At 43.5% G+C, this 23,133-nt stretch overlaps 1 protein-coding gene across 4 annotated transcripts in view; it reads left to right on the plus strand.

Moving 5' to 3' along the window:
- Nucleotides 1-23,133, plus strand: part of POU6F2 (POU class 6 homeobox 2) — a 424,404-nt gene that overhangs the window by 172,187 nt on the left and 229,084 nt on the right. For all 4 annotated transcript variants that reach the window (XM_072965442.1, XM_072965444.1, XM_072965443.1 and 1 more), the window contains 2 exons: nucleotides 18,623-18,714; nucleotides 21,851-22,079. In XM_072965442.1, the coding sequence (XP_072821543.1) occupies nucleotides 18,623-18,714; nucleotides 21,851-22,079 (321 nt within the window). The remainder of the gene's footprint in view (nucleotides 1-18,622; nucleotides 18,715-21,850; nucleotides 22,080-23,133) is intronic.

Below are 23,133 nucleotides of genomic sequence, written 5' to 3' on the forward strand. Positions count from 1 at the left end.
CTTTGGGTGAGCTCAACAAGGGCCAAATCAATTAAGTAAATTGCTTAAAAAAAAAAAAACCCCTACCAATCCCAAGAAACTGCATCCCTGCTTCAGAAATGGTATATGCCAAGGTTTATACAGAGCAGATCTTTCCAGCTGAATTACCAACTTCTTAAAATTGGGGATTTAAAAGGGAAATGCTGACAGGATCTCAGCTGTGGTGGTGAAAGGGTGCAGCTCTCGTCTGGCAGGGCTGTTCTGACAGCAGTTAGGGGACAAGGCAAACTGACTGGCCTGGGGACACTTACCACTTCTGTGGCTGTGACCTGATTTACTCATACCTTCGATGGGGCACTCATAGTAAAAGTATCTGCACTCTGACTTATAAAACAAGACATCTCCCTCTCCTCTTTTGTTGCCTTAAAGAAACTGCACATGAAATTTGCAACACCAGCCGGTTGGAAGGTTTCACGATTTTCTTTTTCCCTCTGCCACCTTCCCTCTCTCCTACCATTTAAGAAACAGAAGCCCAGAGCTGGGTTTTCATGTGAGCGGTACCATGTAACCAGAACAAACAGAGGACACGGGAAAGGTGGAGAAAAGTTAGATATATAAGCAAGAAAAAGTGAGTTATTGATTTTATTGACTGGTCTGTTAACTTCTGACATTGCAATAAAGTCTTATTTATTTGTATACAGAAGACTCAATTACATAGATACATATCATTTTAACAGCTGGGTTATTTACAGGAGAATTGGAGCTTCATAAATAATAGACACCTGGGATTTCTCAAGCTGCTGCTTATCCATTGTTACCCAAGGAAGTCGTGATGGCTGCGTATATACCTCCCAGCAGTCATTAGAACAGCATTACAATAGGCTGAGGGTAAGAAAGGAGGGGGGCAAGGAATCAGTGGGAACTAGGACAAGGGTCTCAGCTCAGCTAAAATATACAGTAAATAACCCTGGGGTAATCGTAGCAGGTGGAGCTCAGTTCTCCTCCCTCCTGCCGGCACAGGAGAGCTGTCAGTGGAGATTGTGGGGTTAAGCATTCTAGGTCTTTAAACTTCCAGTTAAATTGTGCAAGCCATTAAGATTACATTACAGATTTTGTTTTTTTAAACATGAGAGATGTGTCTCCAAGGAAGTTTTATAACAATGGGGTCAAGTACTCCCAAACATCTTCTCTCTCTCTCTCTTTTTTTTTTTTGGATTGAAGTTTAATCAGTTTACAGTGTGTCAATTTCCAGTATACAGCATAATGTTTCAGTTGTACATGTACATACATATTTTTGTTTTCAAACCAAACATTTTCTCTTGTTGCAGCAACTGGTGGAGATGGAGATGTACATCCTGGTGCTGCCCCTGGTTCTCTAGTGTTCCCTGCAGCCTTGGTCAGGGGGGTCCTGAAACAATTCTGTTTTGTCTATTAGCTTAATGTGTAGCTTCCCTGCTAGGCTGTAAGCCCCAAAGGCCCATGAACCATATCTGGTCATTACTCAGTAAATATTTGTTAGGGATGAGTGAATTAATTAAGTAGCGAGGAGAAGTGGGACAACAGAGTCTTATTTTTATGTGTCCCTAGTATCTTGTAGAATACCCTCCACCTGGCAAGAACTTAATAACATCATGAAGAATGAATGATCCAAGAACAGTATTAGGACCCCAATTTTCAGATGAGGTGGCTAGAGCTCACGGTTGGTCATGGATTTGGAGCTCAGATCCAGACTTCAAGACTCAGAATCCCACAAAAGTAACTCTTCTACAGAGCAGGGACCAGAGAGCTCCTGGAAGCAAGTAGAGAGGGCAGCTGTAAGAAAATACGTTTCTTGGCTACTGTGAAGGATGCTGCAGTGAACGTGGGAGTGCAAAATCTCTTTGAAATCCTGATTTCATCTCCTTTGGGTACATACCCTGAAGTGAGACCCCAGGTCATGTGATAGTTCTATTTTTAATTTTTTGAGGAACCTCCATACCGTTTTCCACGGCAGCTGTACCATTTTACATTCCCACCCATGGTGCCAACTTCTCCACAACTTTGCCAGTACTTGTTGTCTTTTGCATTTTTGAGTTATCCTAACAGGTGTGAGATGATATCTCCTTGTCCACAATAGCAGCCGTGAATGAAAACTACTGCCAGCCGTGTCAGTAAACAAAGGATGCTGTGGCCATCAAGTCACCAGCCGCTGCCGCCACTGCCTTAAAGTGAGCGGAGGGAACTCAGGATGCAGACAAGCAGGCAGTCTGGCCTCTGCAGCCACCCCTAGGGGTGCCCCTTGAGGGAACTCAGGATGTGGGAGCAAAGGATACAGGCCCTAGAGAGCTAGGTGCATATCAAAGGAATGATTTCAATGACCCTAGACCTTTGCAACTTCCATTACATAGAGAAGTGGAAATCCTTTAACTTAAGATACCTGGTTTTCTTTGAATAATAGTGACCTTTTGATGTTCTGACTACCTGATTTTTGTTGCAAAAACTCATATATCCTGGCTTCTACCTTGCCACATTGGAACAGCCTCTTAGAGTGATCTGAGGTGCTGCGTCCTGAGCTTGAGCCCTCAGGAAATCCACTGAATAAAACATAACTGTCAACATTTAGGTTGTGCGTTATATGTCAGTCGACACAATGATATGGAAACAACTTAAATGTCCATTGAGGGGATGAATGTATAAAGAAAATGCGGTGTAGACATACAATGGAACACTATTTAGCTTTAAAAAAGAAAAAGAAATCCTGCCATACGTGGCATGGATGAACCCGGTGTACGTTATGCTTATGTGAAATAAACCAGATGCAGGACAGATACTTCAGGATTCCACTTAGAGTCAGACTCATAGAAACAGGTGAATGGTGGTCACCAGGAGTTGAGGGGAGCGGGGAAAAGAGGAGTTGCTGCTCAGTGGGTATAACATTTCAGTTATTCAAGATGAGTTAAGTTCCACGGGCACAACATGGTGCCTACAGTTAACAATACACCACTGTGCACTTAAAAATGTGTTGGGGGTAGAACTCATGTTTAGTGTTCTTACCATGATAAAAGTAAAATAGAATGAAATAAAATAAAGTGAAAAGAAAACAGAAAATCCTAACAGAATTCAGGCTGGGCTGTGAGTACTCACTTGCTGTTCACTCACCCATGAGGGCTGAGGGCCGTCACTACCTCCTTTGCGGCCCTTGTCTCTCTGGTCCTCATTTTAAGAGTCCACCGATATATACATCTGTGCTTATGATCCACTCAGGAGCCGAGTTCATTTTTGGACTCAGGTTCAGACGTCGCCCAGCCCATGTATAGATTCCTAGATATCAATGGTGCCATTTTGGCCAAAGCCATCACTGCCAGGTGCTGCCCTGAAAAACCACACCTTCCACTTGGGAATCATCGGCTCTTTCATTGTTTTCCACCGTCGCTCACATTTGCCTGCACGCATGTCTGCCCTGAGCTCTCGCTCGCCTGTGTCTGAGCCGTGAGCAGTGCCTGTCATCGCCCCCAGACCCAGCGAGGGGAGGTTGCCGTCAGGTCCTGCTCCATCCTGTCTCTGAGTTCCTCTCCTGACACACCTGTGGACGCTACCCTGCCCTTGAGGCGTTGACAGTGTTGGAGGCTAATGCTCAGCCTATTGTCTGATTAAACAGCTGGGGCCACGTTTCCCAGGCCTGCTGCCTGGAGCGCTGCCCTCTCTGTGTGCGTGAGCCCCACTGGGTGGCACGCCTAGCGGTGCAGACCCCAGGGTGGGGCTCTGTCTCCCTTGAAATATTATGATGATGATAAGAAAGCTCACATGATGGAGTGTTTACTTTGATTACACCATTTGCTGATGTGGCTTAGTGGACTTAATCCTCACTTTATGAAGAGGTACCACTTTTATTTCATTTTTACAGATGATGCAGTTGAGCAGAGAAAGATTAAGCCACTTGCTTAAGGTCCTGCATCTGGTAAGTGGTGGAGACGGGCAATCTGGCTTCAGAGCCGGTGCTCCTCCCCACAGATAAGGCTCTCCTGCTCCCGTTAGAGCTCTCCCCGGGGCTGGTCTGTACCACCGACAGGTCTCCTGATGGAGGTGCCACTTTGCCCACTTACTCTACCCTGAGCCCTTCACACCGCCCCATTTGCAGACTCAACTTTCTGTCTGAGAGGCAGAGGCAGAGATGGGGCATCTCCAGTGTTGTTCTTGCTGCCATCGGAATGTTGGATGGACAGGAGACAGGATGGACCAGACATGTGGTGACTATGCCCACAGTCTGGGTGACAATGAAGACAGCTGAAGCAGAGAAGGGGACAGTTGTCAGCAACACTAGAGTGCAAGATTTGGGGTTTGGTAGTTGGCTATCTCCAGGGGTGAAGCAGAGAGACCAGGCAAGGGGAACTTAGAGATTCAGTTCTGGAGGATGTGTGATTAGAAGGACAGACATGAATGGAAATTGTGCAGTTAGAAAGAGTTGGAGTTTTGGAGGGGGAGATAGTGAGGTTTTGTTTTGCTTTGTTTTTCTTTTTGGCTTGTGGGAAATGTGCTGTTTAGAAATACTGGCAGGAACTCAGAGCAGTTTTTAGATGTGGTAATTTAGATTCAGATATCATCTGCGTTCTCCAGTCTCCTGCATTTTTTTCCTATACCTGAATTCATTCTTGGATATTGGTTGCATGTGTCTGATTTTATAGGATCCTCTAAAAGTTGTCCTCTGTGGTCACATGCCTTCCTCTCTCCTTCTTTATCAAGATCATTTGTGATTGGATAATCATACGTCAGTGTCATTTGCAATAATGCTCCAGGAGTAACTGATAGCGAGGGCCAACTTTGTTGAGCATTTATTATGTGCCAGGCATGATGGCTGGGCTCTTTTCCCTCTGTAATCTGTGTCCCTATCGCAACTATAATTCAGGTGCTATTACTACCTCCATTCTGCAGTTTAGGAAACTTAAGATCAGAGAGGTTGAGTAATTCATCCAGAGTCACACAGATAGCCTATGTGAAACAAAGATGAAAACACAAGTCATTCTGACTCCACGGTGTATTGTCAGAATATTATGGTCTGGAACTCAGGGGGCTTGTTCTCCTGCTCCTGAGCACAGGTGCACAGAGCAGCATCAGACAAGGTCACCCTGACCATGATCGATCAGGACAAAACCAAGATCACCCCATAGTTATGTCAGAAGACAGACGAAAGCACGAACATTGCCCAGACCACAAAATGACCAAATATTCAGCCATCCTGGCTAATATGACTCTTGTTCTTTCACCAATTATAGCTTTAGCCTCACATCCTCTACTCAGAATTGTTAAAATATTCAATCATGAGATTGCTCTGACTTCCAGATAGAGTCCAATCCAGAGCAAAGCCCTCCTTTTCTGGAACCTTCTCCAAAATCACTCAACACAAGCCTACATCTATGTCCTCTCCTCTTCCTTCTTAATGCCTCCTGGTCCCACATGGTGCGCATTCTCCCTTCTGTCAATGAGTCTACAAATCAAAATTAGTTCAGCCGCATGGTGGTCTTTGGCTGAAGCACGTTGACACACGGAAACACTCCCAGTTATCCACATTCTTAGATTTGCATACAACCCATAGATGTGCTTATAATACAGTTGAACCCCAAACTTGACCAGATGTGGGTCTGAATCCCAGCTCCTCTTCCTCCTCCTCCTTCAAAAAAAAAAAAAGTTGTGGATATGTGTTTCTTACTTAAATTTTCTGAACCTGAGTTCTAATATCATAGGGTTAGTATGACGATTAAATGAGGTGACGCATGTAGAATATTCTAGTATGTTTCCAGACTCTACAACTGTTAGTTTCTTTCCCTGATCCCTTCTTGATTAAGCCTGTTTCTTCTAAATAAAGCATTTTGTCCAACGATCATATTCCAGTGATACAGTCTAACCCACCAAATCTTGAGGGTGTTTAGACATTATATGCAAAATTTCCAGTGTATTCTATTGCCTAATCTCTGTGCCATAATTTATAGCTATATAAAGGCCAATGAGTACGAATGTATTTTATGCATTCTGAGATACACAGCTTCTCCCCTCATAGTTTACCATGGCATCTTAAAATGAAGATTTTAAGATAACAGTTGGGATGTGTCTTGTAATCGGTGGTATGTCACAGTTTAATTGGCAGCTTTCTTTCTTTCTTAGTGGGACATAAACTATGCATGAATTTTACATCCGCAGCATCCTAGGTTTGATGAAATGTGGGCTATAGTTTTAAATGACTGGACAGCTCCCCTTCCACTGTTTCACCTTTTCACCATGGTAGTCAGCAGCTTGCTGTTTTCAACTCCGATGCTGACACTACCATTCGAAAGTCAAGTGGAAACTCAAGAAGGAGATTTTTAAAAGTAGTTGGACGTAAAACCTGACTGTTATCATCTGAGTCCAAGTCATGTTTAGCAGGCATGTCTTTATAATACAAGCTCTGACACGGATCCCAAAATAAGTTCATAGGACAAATGGAGATTGCTCCGCATTGTAGTCTGCCATGTCATGGAGTGAAAAATAATGATGCAAAACCATCTGAACAAGTTCTGTGAAGCTTTTGTTCTATTTGACTTTAAGTGGAACAAAATCTTCAGAACAAGAGGACAACAAAATAATGCTTTGCTAAGAGGATAAAAGAATATGACCTAAGTCTATTAGTGACAGAACACTCTATGAATGCACTCAAGTTAATAGCAATCTTCTAGCAACAGATACTTTTTCAATTACAGTAATGCTAAGAAATAAATAGGCTAAGTGAGAGAAAAATGGTCAGAGACACATGAATTGGACGAGTTGTTTGGCTGTTTGGTTCTTTATAACCAACTCTCATGGGGGGAGAAAAAATGTAACCAACGATCTATTGATGGGGCATTAAGCTGCATTTTCATACTCCAGATCTACTTAATCTTATTACAGATGCAATGCTGTGTTACCCCCATCTCCGAAGAAGGTTTTGTAGCACTTGGTGACTGTACGTAGTGAGTCATGCCACATCCTTCTCTTCCTGCACAATTTTGTGTTGTCTGCTGTCACAGAAGCACCGTTGCTGTAAGGGGTTGCTAACTAGGTATGATGCTACAGTTTCATGCGATGTAATTCCTCTGGGGACATCTCCTCTCGGTCCTTTGCTGAGTTCTAAATGACCCCACTTTTACCAATCTTCAGTTGCACGCAAGAGTGATTGCAAATGCTACCCCTTCCGAGTATCTGTGTAGAAATGCAGTTTTATTTCAGCTTTAAGGGGTTTAAAATTTTTATTCCCCCTTTTTATAGTGGCATGCTTGCCACTTTTGGGAAGAATGTGGTGTTCTGAGAGTAAATAGCGGAAATGGATAGGCCAGAGTCTTATCTTCATGGACCCTCACAAATGGAAAAGCAAAGATATGGATATGGAAGGGGGAAGTGTCAGGAAAATTGCTGTAAATCACAGAGCAAGGATACTGGGCTACATTTGGCATCAGTTTTGTTGTGTTTTAAAAAGGATAAATATGCTTGCCTTTAAGAACGTAGGAGCCGCTCTGCCCACTGTGAACCTCCTGGCGGGGAGTCCTCCCACCGGGCTGCGCAGGGTGAGATGTGGTCCAGGGTCATTACTGGGACTGAGAACGCGCCTCTTGGACATTTTCTTTTTCTGCATTCTCACGTGCCCATGCCCGATTTTTGTGAGATGGAGTGTAACAGTCCACTGCAAATGTCTGAAAAAAGTTGGGCATTTTAGGTGTATTTACACTTTAAATGCCACCCAAGGAAAGGAAGGAAGAAGGAAGGGAGGGAGGGAAGGATGAGGAAAGAAGGAAGGAGGGAAGAAAGGAAGGAAGGAAGGAAGGAAGGAAGGAAGGAAGGAAGGAAGGAAGGAAGGGACAGGAGAGGAGTTATAAACTCAAAAACCAGTTGCTTCTCACATTTTATTGTGGATATAAATTACCTGGAGATTTTGTTCCAATGCAGATTCTGACTGAGTGGGTCTGAGATCCAGATGGGCTGAGACCTGTGGGTCTGCCTTTCCAGCAAGGTCCCAGATGCTGTGGTCCAGAGATCATGTCTTGAGTGTGGAGACCCTAAGCTAAGAATGCAGTGGTCCTTTTGCTCCTTATGAACAGTATTTTAAAAGAGATTGGGGTCCTTGTTTTTAGGAACTTGTTAGAGTTTGTCTGGGGAAAAACTGGGGCAAGGAACAGCCTGTCTCCGTGGGACCCCCACCTTTACCTTCCTCCCTTTGTGTTCCATTTCCCCCCCCCTCCATCCCCAGCCTCCCAGACCTGGATCCTAGAGGTCCCTGGAGCCAGAGTCCACTAAGTACAGAGGAAAATATCTGAAAAATACCGTTTCTATCATACTGTCAGAGTTTACTGTGTTCTGTCTCCCTGAAACATTTCATGTGATGTGTAGGCTAGTTTAAGTCTTGGAGTCAGGTGGAATTGGGCTCGAATCCTGACAGTGTCCCTCACTAACTGTGTGACCTCTCTAACCTCCATTTCCACATCTGTAAAATGGGAATGTTAATCCAGATAATGCACAACTTCTCTGGAGCTATAATGAGAAAAATGCATGCAAAATACTAAGCAAAGTGTCTGGCCCATAGTAATACTTGGTAAATGCTAGCGATCATAAAATATTTGAGCAGCGGAGTTGTCTAGCTGATACAGATGTGGACCTTCCATCCATCAGATAATCTGGGATGTAGTCCTCTCTCTGTTACTAACCAGGTTTGTAATAGTGATATAGTGAGTTATCTGCTATAGAGCTTAGTATAAATGGACATAACAGTGATAAACACCTTATAGGGTTATTATAAGGGTTGATAACACACGAGAGGTAATTAACATATCACTTGGCACCTAGAACTTTATATATAAAGAAAATCATATTGATGTCTCTACAGTGGGGTCAAGGGAAAAGAGAAATTATTGATTCAAAAGAGGAAACATTTTAGGAGTGTCTGGTCAGACATTTCTTTCTCCTGGAGGAGTGAAAGGAGAGGGTGGCTGTGATTTCTCAAATCCTGCCAGGTCCACCAGCAGCTCCTGAAAGCTCTGTGGCAGACCAGTGTCCCTCTGCAACAAAGCAGACACTGGGCAAAGGAAGAATGGCGGGGTGGGGGGAGGTGAGTCCAGTGCAATGAGTTTTGCATCAGTCTGCATGCTTCAGTTTAAAGGTTTTTCCTTTAAGCAGAGAACACATCCTTGTCCTGCATCTAATTGGGTGGGAGAAAGGCTTAAAAATACCTTTATGGTGTGATAATGAGAGCACATGGCAGTTTAAAAAACGTTTTTACTGGGCAAAACGCAGTGTCGAGATCTTTGTATTTACACGATCATTAATGTGCTCCGGTAATTTGACTGCCCTGGGAACTCTCCAAGTCTGGGAAATTCAACAATCTGTGATGATCTAATCACCTGCTCTTTGCAGTCACAAGCGCAGCCCCGGCGGACGGAGGACCACGCGCTTTCCGCGCTGAGGGTCTCCGAGATCTTGTACCACGCGCATTATCAGAAGCGACTGCACCCAGAGGCCATCATTTCCAATTGAAATAATGATTTCTTCTGTTGTGGCTCATGGTTAAATCATATTCCGAATGTCAGATCATCAGCCTCCTTGCCGCTGAAAGGTTGTACAGAGTTCAGACCTCTGGAAGGCATCTAGGTCTTGGAGGAGAGGGGAATCATACATCACTGTGGTTTCTACCTGACTTCGGTCTGAGCCAGGAGTTCGGACTTGTGTCACCATGACGTAGCTCTCTGTTTCACCCTCTCCTCCTTCTCAGACCTGGGGTTGCCGGTATCCACAGGCATACCTCCCTTCATTAGGCTTTGCTTTAACACGCTTTTTAGAAAACATATCCACAGATATTGCCTTTAAAAAAAAACAAACAAATTGGAGGTTTGTGGCAGCCCTGTAATGTCAGATGATGGTTAGCATTTTTTAGAAGTTCTTTTTTTAAATTACAGTGTGTACTTTTTTTTGGTAATAAAAATATTACTACATATTACTAAATAAGAATATTAAAAAATAATGCTATTGCACACTTAATAAACTACAGGCTAGTAGTTTTTAAACTGAAGTACAGTCAATTACAATGTGGCAATTGCTGGTGTACAGCACAATGTCCCAGTCATGCATACACATACATATATTTGTTTTCATATTTTTTCATTAAAGGTTATTATAAGATATTGAACATAGTTCCCTGTGCTGTACAGAAGAAACTTCAGGCTTCCTTTAACATAACTTTTCTATGCACTGGGAAACCCAAACATTTGTGGGACTCACTTCACTGCAAAATTTGCTTGGTGGTGGTGGTCTGGAACCAGACCCACGGTATCTCTGAGGTCTGTGTGTACTGGGGGCTGCTCAGCTGAGCATCTCAATAAACTGACAGTCTGAAAGCTCATAATGAAACAAAGTTATGGTTACCAGGAGGGGGAGGGGGTGGGAAGGGACAAATTGGGAGTTCAAGGTTTGCAGATACTACTATATATAAAATAGATAAACAACAAGTTCATACTGTATAGCACAGGGAACCATATTCAATATCTTGTAGTAACTTATGGTGAAGAAGAATATGAGAATGAATGTATGTATGTTCCTATGGACTGAAGCGTTATGCTGTACATCAGAAATGACACATTGTAAACTGACTGTACTTCAATAAAAATATTTTTAAAAAATAAAATAAAATTAGCAGTCTTGAAACAAAAAACACAAAAACAAAACAAACAAAAAAGCGCATAGTGAGCCTTTTGATGAGGCAGCCCTGTAGGTCTGTGAGGCTGCAAAGAAAGCCTTGTAGATCTAAATAAACCTGAGTGTTGCTGGAAGAGGCTGGACGATGGGCTATTGCAAGAAGAACTATGGTGACCTCTGACCCTACTGCTTGTCCCCACCGTCCTATAATGAAGGTGTTAGATAAAAACACAAAAACAAAAAAAAGCCCTAGCTAGCTCCCTTCCCTTCTGCCTCATCCCCTGACCCCCAACACACACACACACATACACACGTCACCTAAGCTTGTACTGAAATTTTAAAGCAGATTATTTATCAGCTTTGACCATTTTCCAAGCATAAGTAAAGGCAGTTCCTAGTTATTCTTGCATGTTTTGCCGTGGGTAGGTCACATGGGAGAACTTTAAAACAAGGCTTTGGAGTATCTAGGTCTTATTACCTTGTTTTCAAGCTGGGCAGCCAGTCCAGGAGGAAAAAAATCTGTGGTTTTTTGTTAGTGAAAGTGTAACACTGTTAGAAAGATGGGTCTACAACCGAGAAAAGACATCTTCACTGTGATTTCTCTTTTAAGGAATTCGTGACCCATCTCCCCATTTTAGGGATAGGTAACACAGTTTATAGAGAGAAAAACAAAATTTTACTGTAATTTCCCACCACATGCTATATTTATGTGGTCACTAATAATGACGTATAATAGTTGTATTGAGGATTTGTTAAGTTTGGTTTCTTGCTGAGGGAAAAAAGCCATGTCCAGATTCCTCTGTGGACAGAACACTCATCAGAATTTGCACTGATTTGGAAAAGGGCGGTCAAAGCAGTTGTGGATTTATGTGCAGTTTTCAAAATTTGAGGTCCCCTGGGCAGGGACCGCTTCATGGGCTGGTGACCACCGCACACGCACTGGGCTCACTGCTCCGCAGGGGCCCATGTTTGGAGTTTAATGCTCTGAGGTCACCGTCTTGAAATTCTTAATAATTTATCTTTGAATCTGTGTTTGGTGAGTCAAATCCAGTGGGACAACAAGAGCATGAGGTCGGTGGCGGTCCAGTCACTGCCTCCCCAGCTCCCCAGGACGGGGCGGTTCTCAGCCACCTGCTCCCTGCCCCCGGTGCCCCAGGACGCCCAGAAGCCTGAGTGTCACTCTTGCCTTCTCCCTTCTACCCTTCTTGGGGGTCTGGGCTCAGGTGCTGGGAGGGACACCTGATCAGTGTGCAATTCAGAGGGGGTTTCTTGCCCACCCCGATCCAGGTGTCCAGCGCATCCCAGCGGGGAAGTTGCAGTTACTTGAGTTCACCCATCTGCGGTGGATTAACACAGGCAGCCCCAGGGAAGGGGGAGATTGACTTCCCAGCCCCAGCCCAGGGACTTGCATTTTCATTTGGCACCGAGCCCTATAAATTATGTAGTCGGCCCTCACGGAGGATTGAGCATGGATGAATCGTGGGAGCAAGCTCCCTAGTTGGGCAAAAAAAAAAAACCAGGATCTACATGACTTCCGTGTCCAGGGGACCGTGCCAGAGTCCCATCAGTCCATTGACAGCCAGGACTTCATCCCTGGGTAGAGTGCAGTGTGGAGCATGGCCCCTCGCAGTGACCTTGGCAGAGGACGTGTCCACTTCTTGGGAGAGGTGGATCGAAATCAGCAAAGCTTCTTCGATTAAAAAAAATGCCTTTAAAAAATCAGACACATCATTTTCAGGTGGTTGAAAATCTGTGTCTAAATGATTTCAGCACACTTTGACACACACCTCCATCATTTGAAGAGTGCCAGCTCACTGCAACCTGCCTAGCCACTGACATGCAGGCTACATAGACACACGCGTAAAGACACACGTACACTTGTGCACACATGCATGCCGAGGCCCAGAGCTGGCCTGCAGGGGCTACAAAGGTGAGTGAGAAGGCGTCTTTGCCCTGAAAGAATTTACACTCTTCTAGAGAGAGTCGTGCTCAAGGGATATTCTGCACCCAAGGCGCTCCACATGCCAATGGTGGCTCGTGGAATTTTGCTCAAATATATTTGATGACTGTCTCTTTTTTTTTCATGTCTTTTCTGAGAGGAAGCATTTTACAGAAATGGAGAACTTTATTGGCCTGGATAGCACAGGAGTTCAGCTCTGCTTTTATGAGATGGATGTGAAAACAAATGATAAAAAATTGTTGCAGGAAGACCAAAGGGAGATTTAGGAAATTTTGAGAGGAGAAAAAAAAATGTCTTTAAAGTCTTCCAGAGCCCACATAGACTAGGCTCTGGAAGCAATTATTCAGTAAGCTGGAAGGCTTGAGCAATTATTGAATAAATTTGGTAGATGGTACAAAACGTCTTCAGATCGTCAAGCCTGCATCCGGGATTGGTGGGGTTTCTTTGTTCTGCTTTATTTAGGCCTCAAATCCCCCTTTGACTTTTCATGCTTATGTACAGCCTTTAAATAAAGATCAGCATTTAAAACCACTGGGGACGTGGACCCCTCACTCAAAGATTACTGGATTCCCTTCCACCAAAGGCCAGAGGAGTCACCTGCTAGAAGAAGCAAGCAATCCATTCTGCCTATTAATGCCTTCAGACTGGTCTCCAGGCCTCAATGGGTGAAGTTGCAAGTCTGGGACAACAGAACTTGCAGAAACGCACAAGCCGTGTGTGAATTAAGGACTGTTTGATTTCCAAGTGGGGCTTATTACTTTAGAGTCTCCAGTTCCACCGGGGGTCCGTGTGATGTTCTGTACATAAATACGTGTGTGGCCAGAATCATAAAGAAATCTCGACAGGCAATAAAAAAAAAAATGGCAAACAGTGGCAGTGGCTCTGAAAAGATTTTTATAGACACCTCCACTCCCTCCTTGGCATTTAGTAATCTGGAAGAAATTGAAAGAAAGGAAAGTTTAATTTAGAGGGGACTTCTGCCCCGCTTCGCTGGGTTCACAGGCCCGGCATGAAATAATAATGCATTCAACTGTCCAGCTGATAATAAGGAACCTTTGCATCACCTCACTCCCTGGTGAAAACTGCAAACCGTGGGCGAGAAGGGTATAAATACCAGAGAAAGCTGAGGGATCCCTGTGACCTTCATGTGATTATGTTTGTGCTAATGCGGAGAGGACAGAAGCCCAAACTCTCCCTCTGAAGAACCCGATTCATTAAAAATGCATCGCTCATTAACGAGCGAGTCTCATGCACTTGAACGCCCGCGGGTTGGCTGACACGTGGGAGAAAGTGGAACTGGTGTGTTTGCAAGAGCTGCTCCTTTGTGCAATTCTGTTTTCTTCTCTGTCTGCCCTGGCCATCGTATCCTCTTGGCTAACATAATGGGGTAGGACTCCAGGAAGACTCCAAACCCGCTCAGGATTAAAAATGTTAATTTAAGAAATATTTGTTTCCTAAAATGACTTACATGGAAGACCCAACTCCAAGACAGGCAGGCAGGGGCCGGCGGGGGTGGAGGGGGTCAGATTTAAAGCTGTATACTGGAGCACACTGTTCTACTTTTTAGAGTTGCTAAGAGATGCTGTGTCTTGTTTGCCTTAGTTAATACAAATTCTTACACACAGACCAATTTTTTTTTTAATTTGCAAGAGAAAAATGAACTTGCTATGAGGAATGCAGTGACGGTCATTCAGGAGCTCTGACCTTGAGCTGGGTGGGGAGGGCGGGGAGGGTGGAACTTGCGAGGTTCCCTCAGTCAGGAGGCTACTGAAGGGAGGACCACAGGGCCTGGGCTGCCAGCCCCGCCCCCAGTTCTACGGATGGTCCAGTCCCTCCAGAGGCAGCAGCCAGCTTTGTAAGCCTGGGATACAGGTCAACACTGGGAAGGTGGTGTTGCATGAACCAGTGCCCTGACAAGCAGCATTTTAACAATGAACTAGGTTTTATCCCGGTGTGCCAGCCAGACTCCTAATGCATCTCTCAGTGTCTCAGACCATTTACGAGTCATCCTTTCCTTAACAGACTTGTATCGGGGGGGGGGGGGTCCCATTATTTAGAGCATTGACTGCTATGGCTTTTTTAAATTTTCTATTATGATCCCTTTAGAATCAGTTTTTACACTCCTTGAATTACCTGTGACAATTGCAAACTAGATGCATCTGAGATGGTTCTGCTCCTTGCTAAGCTAGGCTGCCGCCAGGATTACAACGGAAGAAAACTCCAGGTGAAGGAACTTAGAAGGCCAAGGGCGTAATGCTGGCTGAGGGCCATCCTCTATTCATAAAATTATCAGTGTGTGGCATCCTCAGTGCAGAGGAGATTCAGACCTGCCCGGGCGGCATCCAAGCCACTGTTTTCTCCCCATGGTTTTCAGTCACCCGTGAACCACCCTGGAGATGCTCTGACCATAGCCTCATAAGGGATGTGACCCTCGATGTGCTCAGCAAGCTCCGCAGACAACTCTGATTCACAGGCCTGGGGAAGAACCACTGGTCTGAGCTCTGGTCTGTGTGAGAATCTGGGAGCTGATTGCCAGTATCTTTGTGCCACGTCAGCTGGTCACGCTACTGTGGACGGAAGGAAGCGTTCTACATGAACATCTCGATTCATAGGCTCTTAAAGGCCATTTAGTTCAGTTCCAAACATTCATCATATGGTACCGAGCAACCACGGTTAGGGTGGTGTGTGAGGACATGCTGGCACTCATAAGCATGGGAGTATGTATTCAGCTGACTTGGGGCAGGTAAATATTATGGGTAAATTAAATTGTATTGAATACTGTATTAAATACAAATTAAATCTTATTAAATAATACTAGTCAAGAGGCCTAGCACTCATGTGGCAGGCATGCACTGTTCCAAGGCATTTGCAAATATTTTGGCTCATTTAATCCTCAGCACAGCAACCCTGTGAATGATGTATAATTATTTCCCTGGGCTTTTGCAAGAGGAAGCTGGTGTATAAGGAAACTGGAAAACCAGCCCACGTTCAACATGCCTGGTTAAGTGGCAGAGCTAAATCTCAACCCAAGTGGAGTTTAAAATTTGAGTCTTTGCCTTTAACCTGTACATCAAACTACTTTTAATGTCGAAATCGGAATAGAGGTAGAATTTGCCAAGAAGCTAATCATTTCAGGATATTTCCAAGGCAGATGCTGAACAACAGTAACCAGCCAAGTGGATGCCAATGCCTATCCTAAAGGAGCTACGTACCAGTCCCAGGATAAAAGCCAAACCTTTATTTCCACGTGTGAATATTCCATCACCATGAATGATGCCGACTGTGAGGGCTGAGCGTAAAGCAATGAACCAGAGAACACGGGCCCCGCCCTGTTGGAACTCACAGTTGCTGCCTGAAAAACCTAGGCTATTAAATTCAGAACAGGTCACAGAGAGCTTTCTGGATTTCCTTGATCTCCAGAGAGGAAGCATGTTTCCAGGATTCCGATCGGAAGGAAACTGCCCGACCTACTTAAGTTGATGTTTTCACATTTGTGCCCATGGAAATAATCTAACCTCAAATTCTCTGCTAACTTCTGGCTGAGCACCGCTTCAAATCGCTCTGAAACCCTCAGCCAATGTCGTGTATTCATTCTTATTGCTGGATCCCGGCCCCTGGCACCGAGAGGGCCCCTGACTTGGGAGCTGCCTTACGACCAAACAGATTAGTTTATGGTCCTACAAGATCAAGTGTAATACATGTGTTGGGGGAAATGGAAATGTGCATTAAGAAGAAACATTACTTTTTGATCCACGCAGGAGAGCATACAAAATCTCCTCGAAAGCCTGTGAAAGACTTTATTTTACACATGAAATTGTGTGGAATTACCCTGTCCTGCACTGAACACAGTTTTTGAGACTAACCAGCCTCAGAAAAAGCGGCTGGGCCCTAGTGAGAGCCTCCAGGAACAGAGAATAAAATGTAAGCAGATGTAATCTGTGCCCAGCTACGGGTAACAAAGACACAATCTTGTTGACACAGTGCTTGTATGGGACAGATCCCAAACATTGCTGTGCTGAGCCATCAGGGACAGAATCAAAATGTTGTCCCAGTTACAGATTTATGAGACAGAAGGCCCTGGCCCGGTAGAGAAACGTTTTAGAATTAAGACACGTTTTTAAAAAATTGTATGAAAAAGGTTTCTCTCTTTTTCTGTGCATCGTGAAACTTTCTTTTCATAGTCTGGTGGAAAAATCCATCCCCGGCAAGTCTAAAGAACAACTGAATTTTTAAAAACATCTTCATAAACTAAACCAAAGTAGATTTTTAACCATTTGAGGATTGACCTAATTGACCAAAAGTATCACTTTCGGACCTGGTTAGCTCTATAAAGGTCTATAAAACTTTACTGAGAATTCTAAGGCAAAAGAGGACTTGGGTATAGAAGAATGGAAGTTGTGAGATTTACATCGGCGTAAGGCACCATCCAGTTTAAAGTGCCCTGTTACTCAAGCATAATAAATAAACCACACTTAGAAAATTTAGAAAAAAGCTCCCCTGCACATGATGGGGAAATCGTTGGCATCTTATGATGGGTCATCTTACCCTTGTTATTAAATGACAGCAATCATTAAAATGCCAAACATCTTTTGACAGAATTCACTTTATAAAATGTCAGCAAGTCTGTGTTTTTATTAGTTTGCTCCAAATCAATTTAGAAATTTCAATAGAATGCTTGTAAGTATTCCCCAAGCAATGTCCATTCCTGACTTTCTGCACACACACAAAATATTACAAATTAATCAGATTTTCAGATTTCTGCATAATGGCTTTGCACATTTATTGTTTCATCCTATTATAAAATGCTGTTATGATTGACACACGGCTGTGGAGATGGAAGTCAATTGAATAATATGTAGCAGTCAATTTTATTTGTAGCTTAATGTGCTGAAGTATTTTTTTTCCTACATTTCCATTATTTATAAGTCTGTCCCTTTGGAGAATATATAGAAGAATTTGTCTTAAATGAGCCAATAATGCCTTCTTTAAAATTTATAAGTGTGACAGAATTGTATCTTTTTTTCTTGGTCATCCATGGCTTGCCAGTAACGCGGTTTGAATTGTCCCCCACTTGCCATTCATAGGACAAACATCAAGAAAGAGGATCTTGTTAAGGGTGGCTTGGAATCGGATTTCAGCCACCGAGAAAACAAAAGCTACCAACTGAGAACCCTGAAAAATTGCTGCTAGCTGTATGTTTGTTTGTTTGTTTATGTATTTATTGTTACTGCCACTCTCTCACCTTCTGTGGGTTGTCCTAAAACAAAACACAGAAACACACACACACAGAAAAACTATCATGTTTTAGAAGATTTCAAAGATTTGCGGGTTTTGGTGGGATTTCATTTTTCATGCTTTGGCGTCCAACAGGATTCTAGCAAAGGAAGGGCATTGAGTCCTCTGCCCACCCTCGTGGGAATCCCTGGAGGTGGTGTGGGGGTCCTCCTGTTTCAGTTAGCACCCAGGAAGTTTGCTTAAGGGTCCCCATGTGCTTTTTAGGACATAAGGTGGCACTGGAAAAGGCTTTGCTTTTTGGAAAACACATCCATAACATTCAGTGTCTGAAGCACGGATGGAGACAGGGCTTAAGGGTATGAAGCCATATTAAGGGATAACATAGATGTACTTGGTCATGTCTGATCACGCTTTCTCTGGCTTTGGGAAATGAGATTAGCCGTTGCCCGCCTAGGCATAAAGGTTGCAGTTTCCCACACGTGCGACAACGCATCGGCACACGCCATGCAAACTCATGTACAATGCAAGCCTATTAGCGCGACCGGTGACGGTGTCACTTTCCCTGCCGTCACAGCCTTCTCCCTGCTGGAGTGACTTTGTCCATCCCGAATGTCCGATAGCATAATGTATGCAGTTGACAAGTGATTTGAGCAGCGGAGCTATTGATAAAGCACTCTGGCATGTCATCTGTGCCTTAATGTTATGTGACATCACAGGAAAATGGGGTCATGTGCAGTTCCCGGGCTGGAGCTATTATTAAGGGAGAACTTCTCTTTTGAATTCCAGGGGCCAGAGGAAACCCGGCACTGACAGAGCCAGGCACTCCTGAACAACACCAGGCCAGTCAGACCCACCCCCCGTTCCCGGTTGGGCCACAGGTCAGTATCTCTCAACTGCTGTGTTTAGGCTGCACTGAGGATGGTTTAACTATATAAATAACCAAATAAATAATAATGAGTTAAAAGCAATTAACTCCAACAGAGCAAAGATGGTGATAAATTTCAGTATGAGAAGCTATGTGACTACATTATTTATTAAATACTGTCAAGAAAAAAAATGCATTAGCAGAACTCTTCTCTCTTTTCAAAGGGAATGTTGATCTTAATCATTTGGAAACTTTTCTTTTTTTCTTGTTAAAACCCGCTGCAATTGTGCTGTTGGTTACCATGCAGTTTTCGGCAAAGTAAAACTTTAATGACTGCAGTGTGAAGGAAATTAAGTTATTTCAACCCTACTATAGCCATTTCTGAAATACAAGAGGTGATTTAATATAAAAAAGTTAATGCAATTTTAATGCAAGTTCAGCTTATTGGGTTTGACAATACTGTACATCACCTACAGCTCCTGCATTAATAAAGAAATACATTCATTATTTTTTAAAGTCCAATATTTGTGTTTTCTTTTTCTGAGCCTGGTATGGTTATATGGAGATGTAGAACACAATTATAAAAGACTGAGCCTTTTTTTTTTTAACCTCTGTCATTTAGTGTGAAACTCGCAGAGTTCACCTGCTTTGATAGAAAAAGAAGCTGATTCTTGAGCCTGTCTCTTTTGCTGTCATTGTCCCTGGAAATGAATCACTTTGAGCACTTTGGGGCTCATGACTTCATGGCTTGAAAACCCAAGTTTAGAGTCTGGGTTGGTCTTGACTTTCTTGTTCCAGCCTCCGCCACGTCTCCCTCTGGCCTCAGATCCCAGCAGGTATCTCAGAGCATGAATGCCTCTGTGCTCGGGGCAGAGAGCTGGGCAGACCTGGGGAGACGCCTCATCTCCTGTGGGACCTAAAGAGGGTTTTACTGGGCATCACAGAAACCGGCTTCTTCCGGCCACGCCCTGTCTGATTTCATGCTTGTGACATTGTGTGTGTACGCGTGTGTGTCTGTGTGCACGTGTGTGTATGTGTGCGTCTGTGAACATACCAGGGATGACAAACTTAACGCCTCCAGGTTTGAAAAGTTGCATGACAGACCCAGACAGTGAGAAGCAGTGGGCCCTGGGACAAACTGGAGAGTGCGTGCCCTGCTTTAAGCTCATGAATGCAGTTAAAAAAAAAAAAGCCACGAGTCCCAACCCCCAGCTCTGTGGCCTGTGTGCAGTGTGAGAACTGCCCCGTTGCCTTCCCCTCTTATCCTGATGTTACTATTGGCAGCGAAGTAACACCAGCAATCTGGGGAGCAGCTTATCATTTTGTACTTCCTAAAAAATGGTTATTTTGTTCTTTAGTATAACTTTTGTTTTTAAGGAAGCACAGTTATTTGTGTGAGTTTAGTGACGTTTAGCAGATACGTCGGGAGCTCGGCCCACAGAGTCCAGGGCAGTGGTTCTAAAAGCAGGGTGCATGGAATCCCAGGGCTTCTTCACAGGGCTCCCCAGCCTTGAGGGGCGACAACCGGCCGTGAGGGCTGACCGTAGGGAATGGCTAGAAAGTGGGCTCAGCCCTCCCCCGCATCCTTCAAATAACGCAGCCCCACTTCTCCAAATCTGTTCTGTGTGTGGAGAGCGGGTGACAAGAAGGGGCGAAACGTGGGCTCTGGAGCAGCCTGGCTGGACTTGAAACCCCCGCCCCCCGGATATGTGACTTCGGACAAGTTACCAACTCTCAGTATGTCACTGGTGGGACGGCGGAGTTCATACACGTTAGAACAGGGCTCGGCTGTGGTGCAGTGGGCTTTGTACTCTGCGTATGCTGAGTACTGCATAGAATCCTGCTGCGTTATTAACCCAAAAGTTGAAACTCCCCAAAGAGAGTTTTGTCTCGGTTCCTCTAGAAGGAAAATGGGCGTTGGATTAGGTCTTACGTGACTCCCGCAGGGTGGTAGTGAAAATGCCATCTCGGGGACTCTAAGATCGGTGACCCTTTGGTCATCTGGCCTGGCCAGGTCAGGACTCCTTCCTACATCGTCCTGGTGAAGAGCCCGTACCTGAGCTCAGATACGTCCAGGATACCCCTCTGCGGCTGCCTTTCCGTGTCAAACAATGGCCATCGGATGAGGAGTGGACAAAAACGTGTGTTTTCAATGATGTTTTAACCAGGCAAAGAATGCTAGCATAATAACAAAAGAAAAAATGTAAGATTTTAACATTTACTCACAGGAAGTATTTATGTTTTTCTATATTCCTTTTTAGACCTTGTCATTATATATGTATCATTTTACCATTTGGGTAATGACTCCATTACCATTTGCTTAATTATTATCCAATTAAATTTAGATATTCTCAAGCATTTTCTATTTTTTCTAAAGAGGTGTCAGAATGATCCATTTTAAACACTATGCAATATTTTACCAAGTTCAGTACCGTAACAAACTATTTTCCAACATTTGTGTATTTTAAAATGTAATGCGTACTTTCATTCATTAATCTTTAAAAAAAATTACATCTTCAGGCTATATCCCAGGAATATATTGAGTCAAAAGGGGATGAATATTTTGGAATCTCTTTGTATGGGTTTTCAAACTGCTTTCCAAAAGGCTTATGACAATGCACTTGTCCTAAATCCATATAATGTTGTCACTACAGACTTACCAGCATTGAGTAAACCCTTCACATTACTGTTTTGCAAATTTAATAGATGAAAGTAGTATGTCATTGCTATTTTTGAATCAAAAAACTTCCACTGTTCTTGGTGAGTTCTTTCTGGAACTACAGAATAAACTAGCAGAGAGTTTCAAATACATAAGAGTCAGATCAAGTGAAAATTCATTGGAAAAATAATACGTAAGTGTAGGGTATTACTTTGAAAGGCATTCAAGTGCCTTAGAGGAAGTCCAAACCAAATGAAATTTTCTCCCCAAAATTTCACAGAATACAATTTCCCTTTTTGTTTTTTTTTGTTTTTTTTTGTTTTTTTTTTTTTTTTTTGCTACAAGTCAGTCTTCTTTTCTGGAATAGAACACGTTTCTGTGCAACTGGTTCAGGAACTTTCTGACCCTGCTTAAGAGGAAGAAAAATGCTGTGAAAGTCCACATCTTGGTTCCACTGGAAAGTGAGCTGGGATTGTCTGTTTCCTTGCAGTCGCTTCTGACGGCACAGCAGTTAGCCTCTGCTGTCACCGGTGTAATGCCGGGAGGCACGCCAGCCCTCAACCAGCCCATCCTCATCCCCTTCAACATGGCCGGACAGCTAGGAGGGCAACAAGGACTGGTCCTCACACTGCCTACTGCGAACCTCACCAACATCCAAGGGCTGGTGGCAGCAGCTGCAGCCGGAGGCATTATGACCCTGCCATTGCAGAATCTACAAGGTAACCAACCAACCCACTGTGTCCCTGTGCCACTTAGAGCTCTAGCCAGAGTTCTCTGAAGTGGACAAGTGTCCAGAAGGTTGAATGTGTTTCAGAGTTGCTTCCACCATAAAGGCTGTGGAAGGCTGATGTAGGAAGCAAAATTTCAAGTTGTCTGTCTGAGTTTGCTCAAGCCATGAGCTTTATCAATCCTCATTTCTTAACATTGATTTGAAACCTTTCGGGTCTTCTGGAAACACTTATGAGCAATCATTGTAGGATATGTCAAAAACTTAGATGTAAAAGTATCGTGCTGTAATTTGAGAACCTGATTCATAATCTCATGAGTACTTCAATTTAGCCATCTGTGAAGAAAGGTTAGTCTGTTCGTTTGTCTGTGAAGTGTTCGGAACATTCAACTATAAGGTATCATTTGGGATAATTATTATTTTTCTTACTGAGTGTATTTTAGTTATAATTATTAAACAAAACTTATGTCATTTGAGGTCATATGGGTCATATTCTGTATTGAGAAAAAGAGATATATATCGAGCTTTTATATGGGCATATAATAAGAGTTGGACTCTAATTTTACTCAGGAAGGGTAGTTCTCTTGATATTATGAAGGTTTTGACTTTTCTCTAAAAGATTTGGTAACAATGACTAATAGTTCAACTTACAAAAGGTCAGAGGAAGAACTATTATGGTGGAAAATGGCTCAGATATGATTAGAATACCAAACAGGGGAAAACAGATTTATTTTGGACTGGTCAAAGGTGGTCGTTTTTCCATTGATATAAATGTTCGCAATTACGTTTCTCTTTTACAGAATGAGAGTTTGGTTGGGCACGTTGTCAGAAAAGCAATTTAAAGTACTTCTTTAGTTGGTCAAAAGTCAGGGCTCCTTATAATCTATTAAACTGGTCAGAGTGTCAGCCCGTAGATTAAGAAATAGACCCAAATCAGACCTGGTTAACTCTTGGCCCAAACTTCTTTGCACACTCTGTGTCCTAATCTCTCACTCATTGTTGCCACTTCCTGACTTTCACTTTAATGTTTTAAAACAAAGTCTCTC

This window comes from Vicugna pacos, chromosome 7, assembly GCF_048564905.1.
Source record: "Vicugna pacos chromosome 7, VicPac4, whole genome shotgun sequence".
In the NCBI taxonomy this organism is placed as follows: Eukaryota; Metazoa; Chordata; class Mammalia; order Artiodactyla; family Camelidae; genus Vicugna; species Vicugna pacos.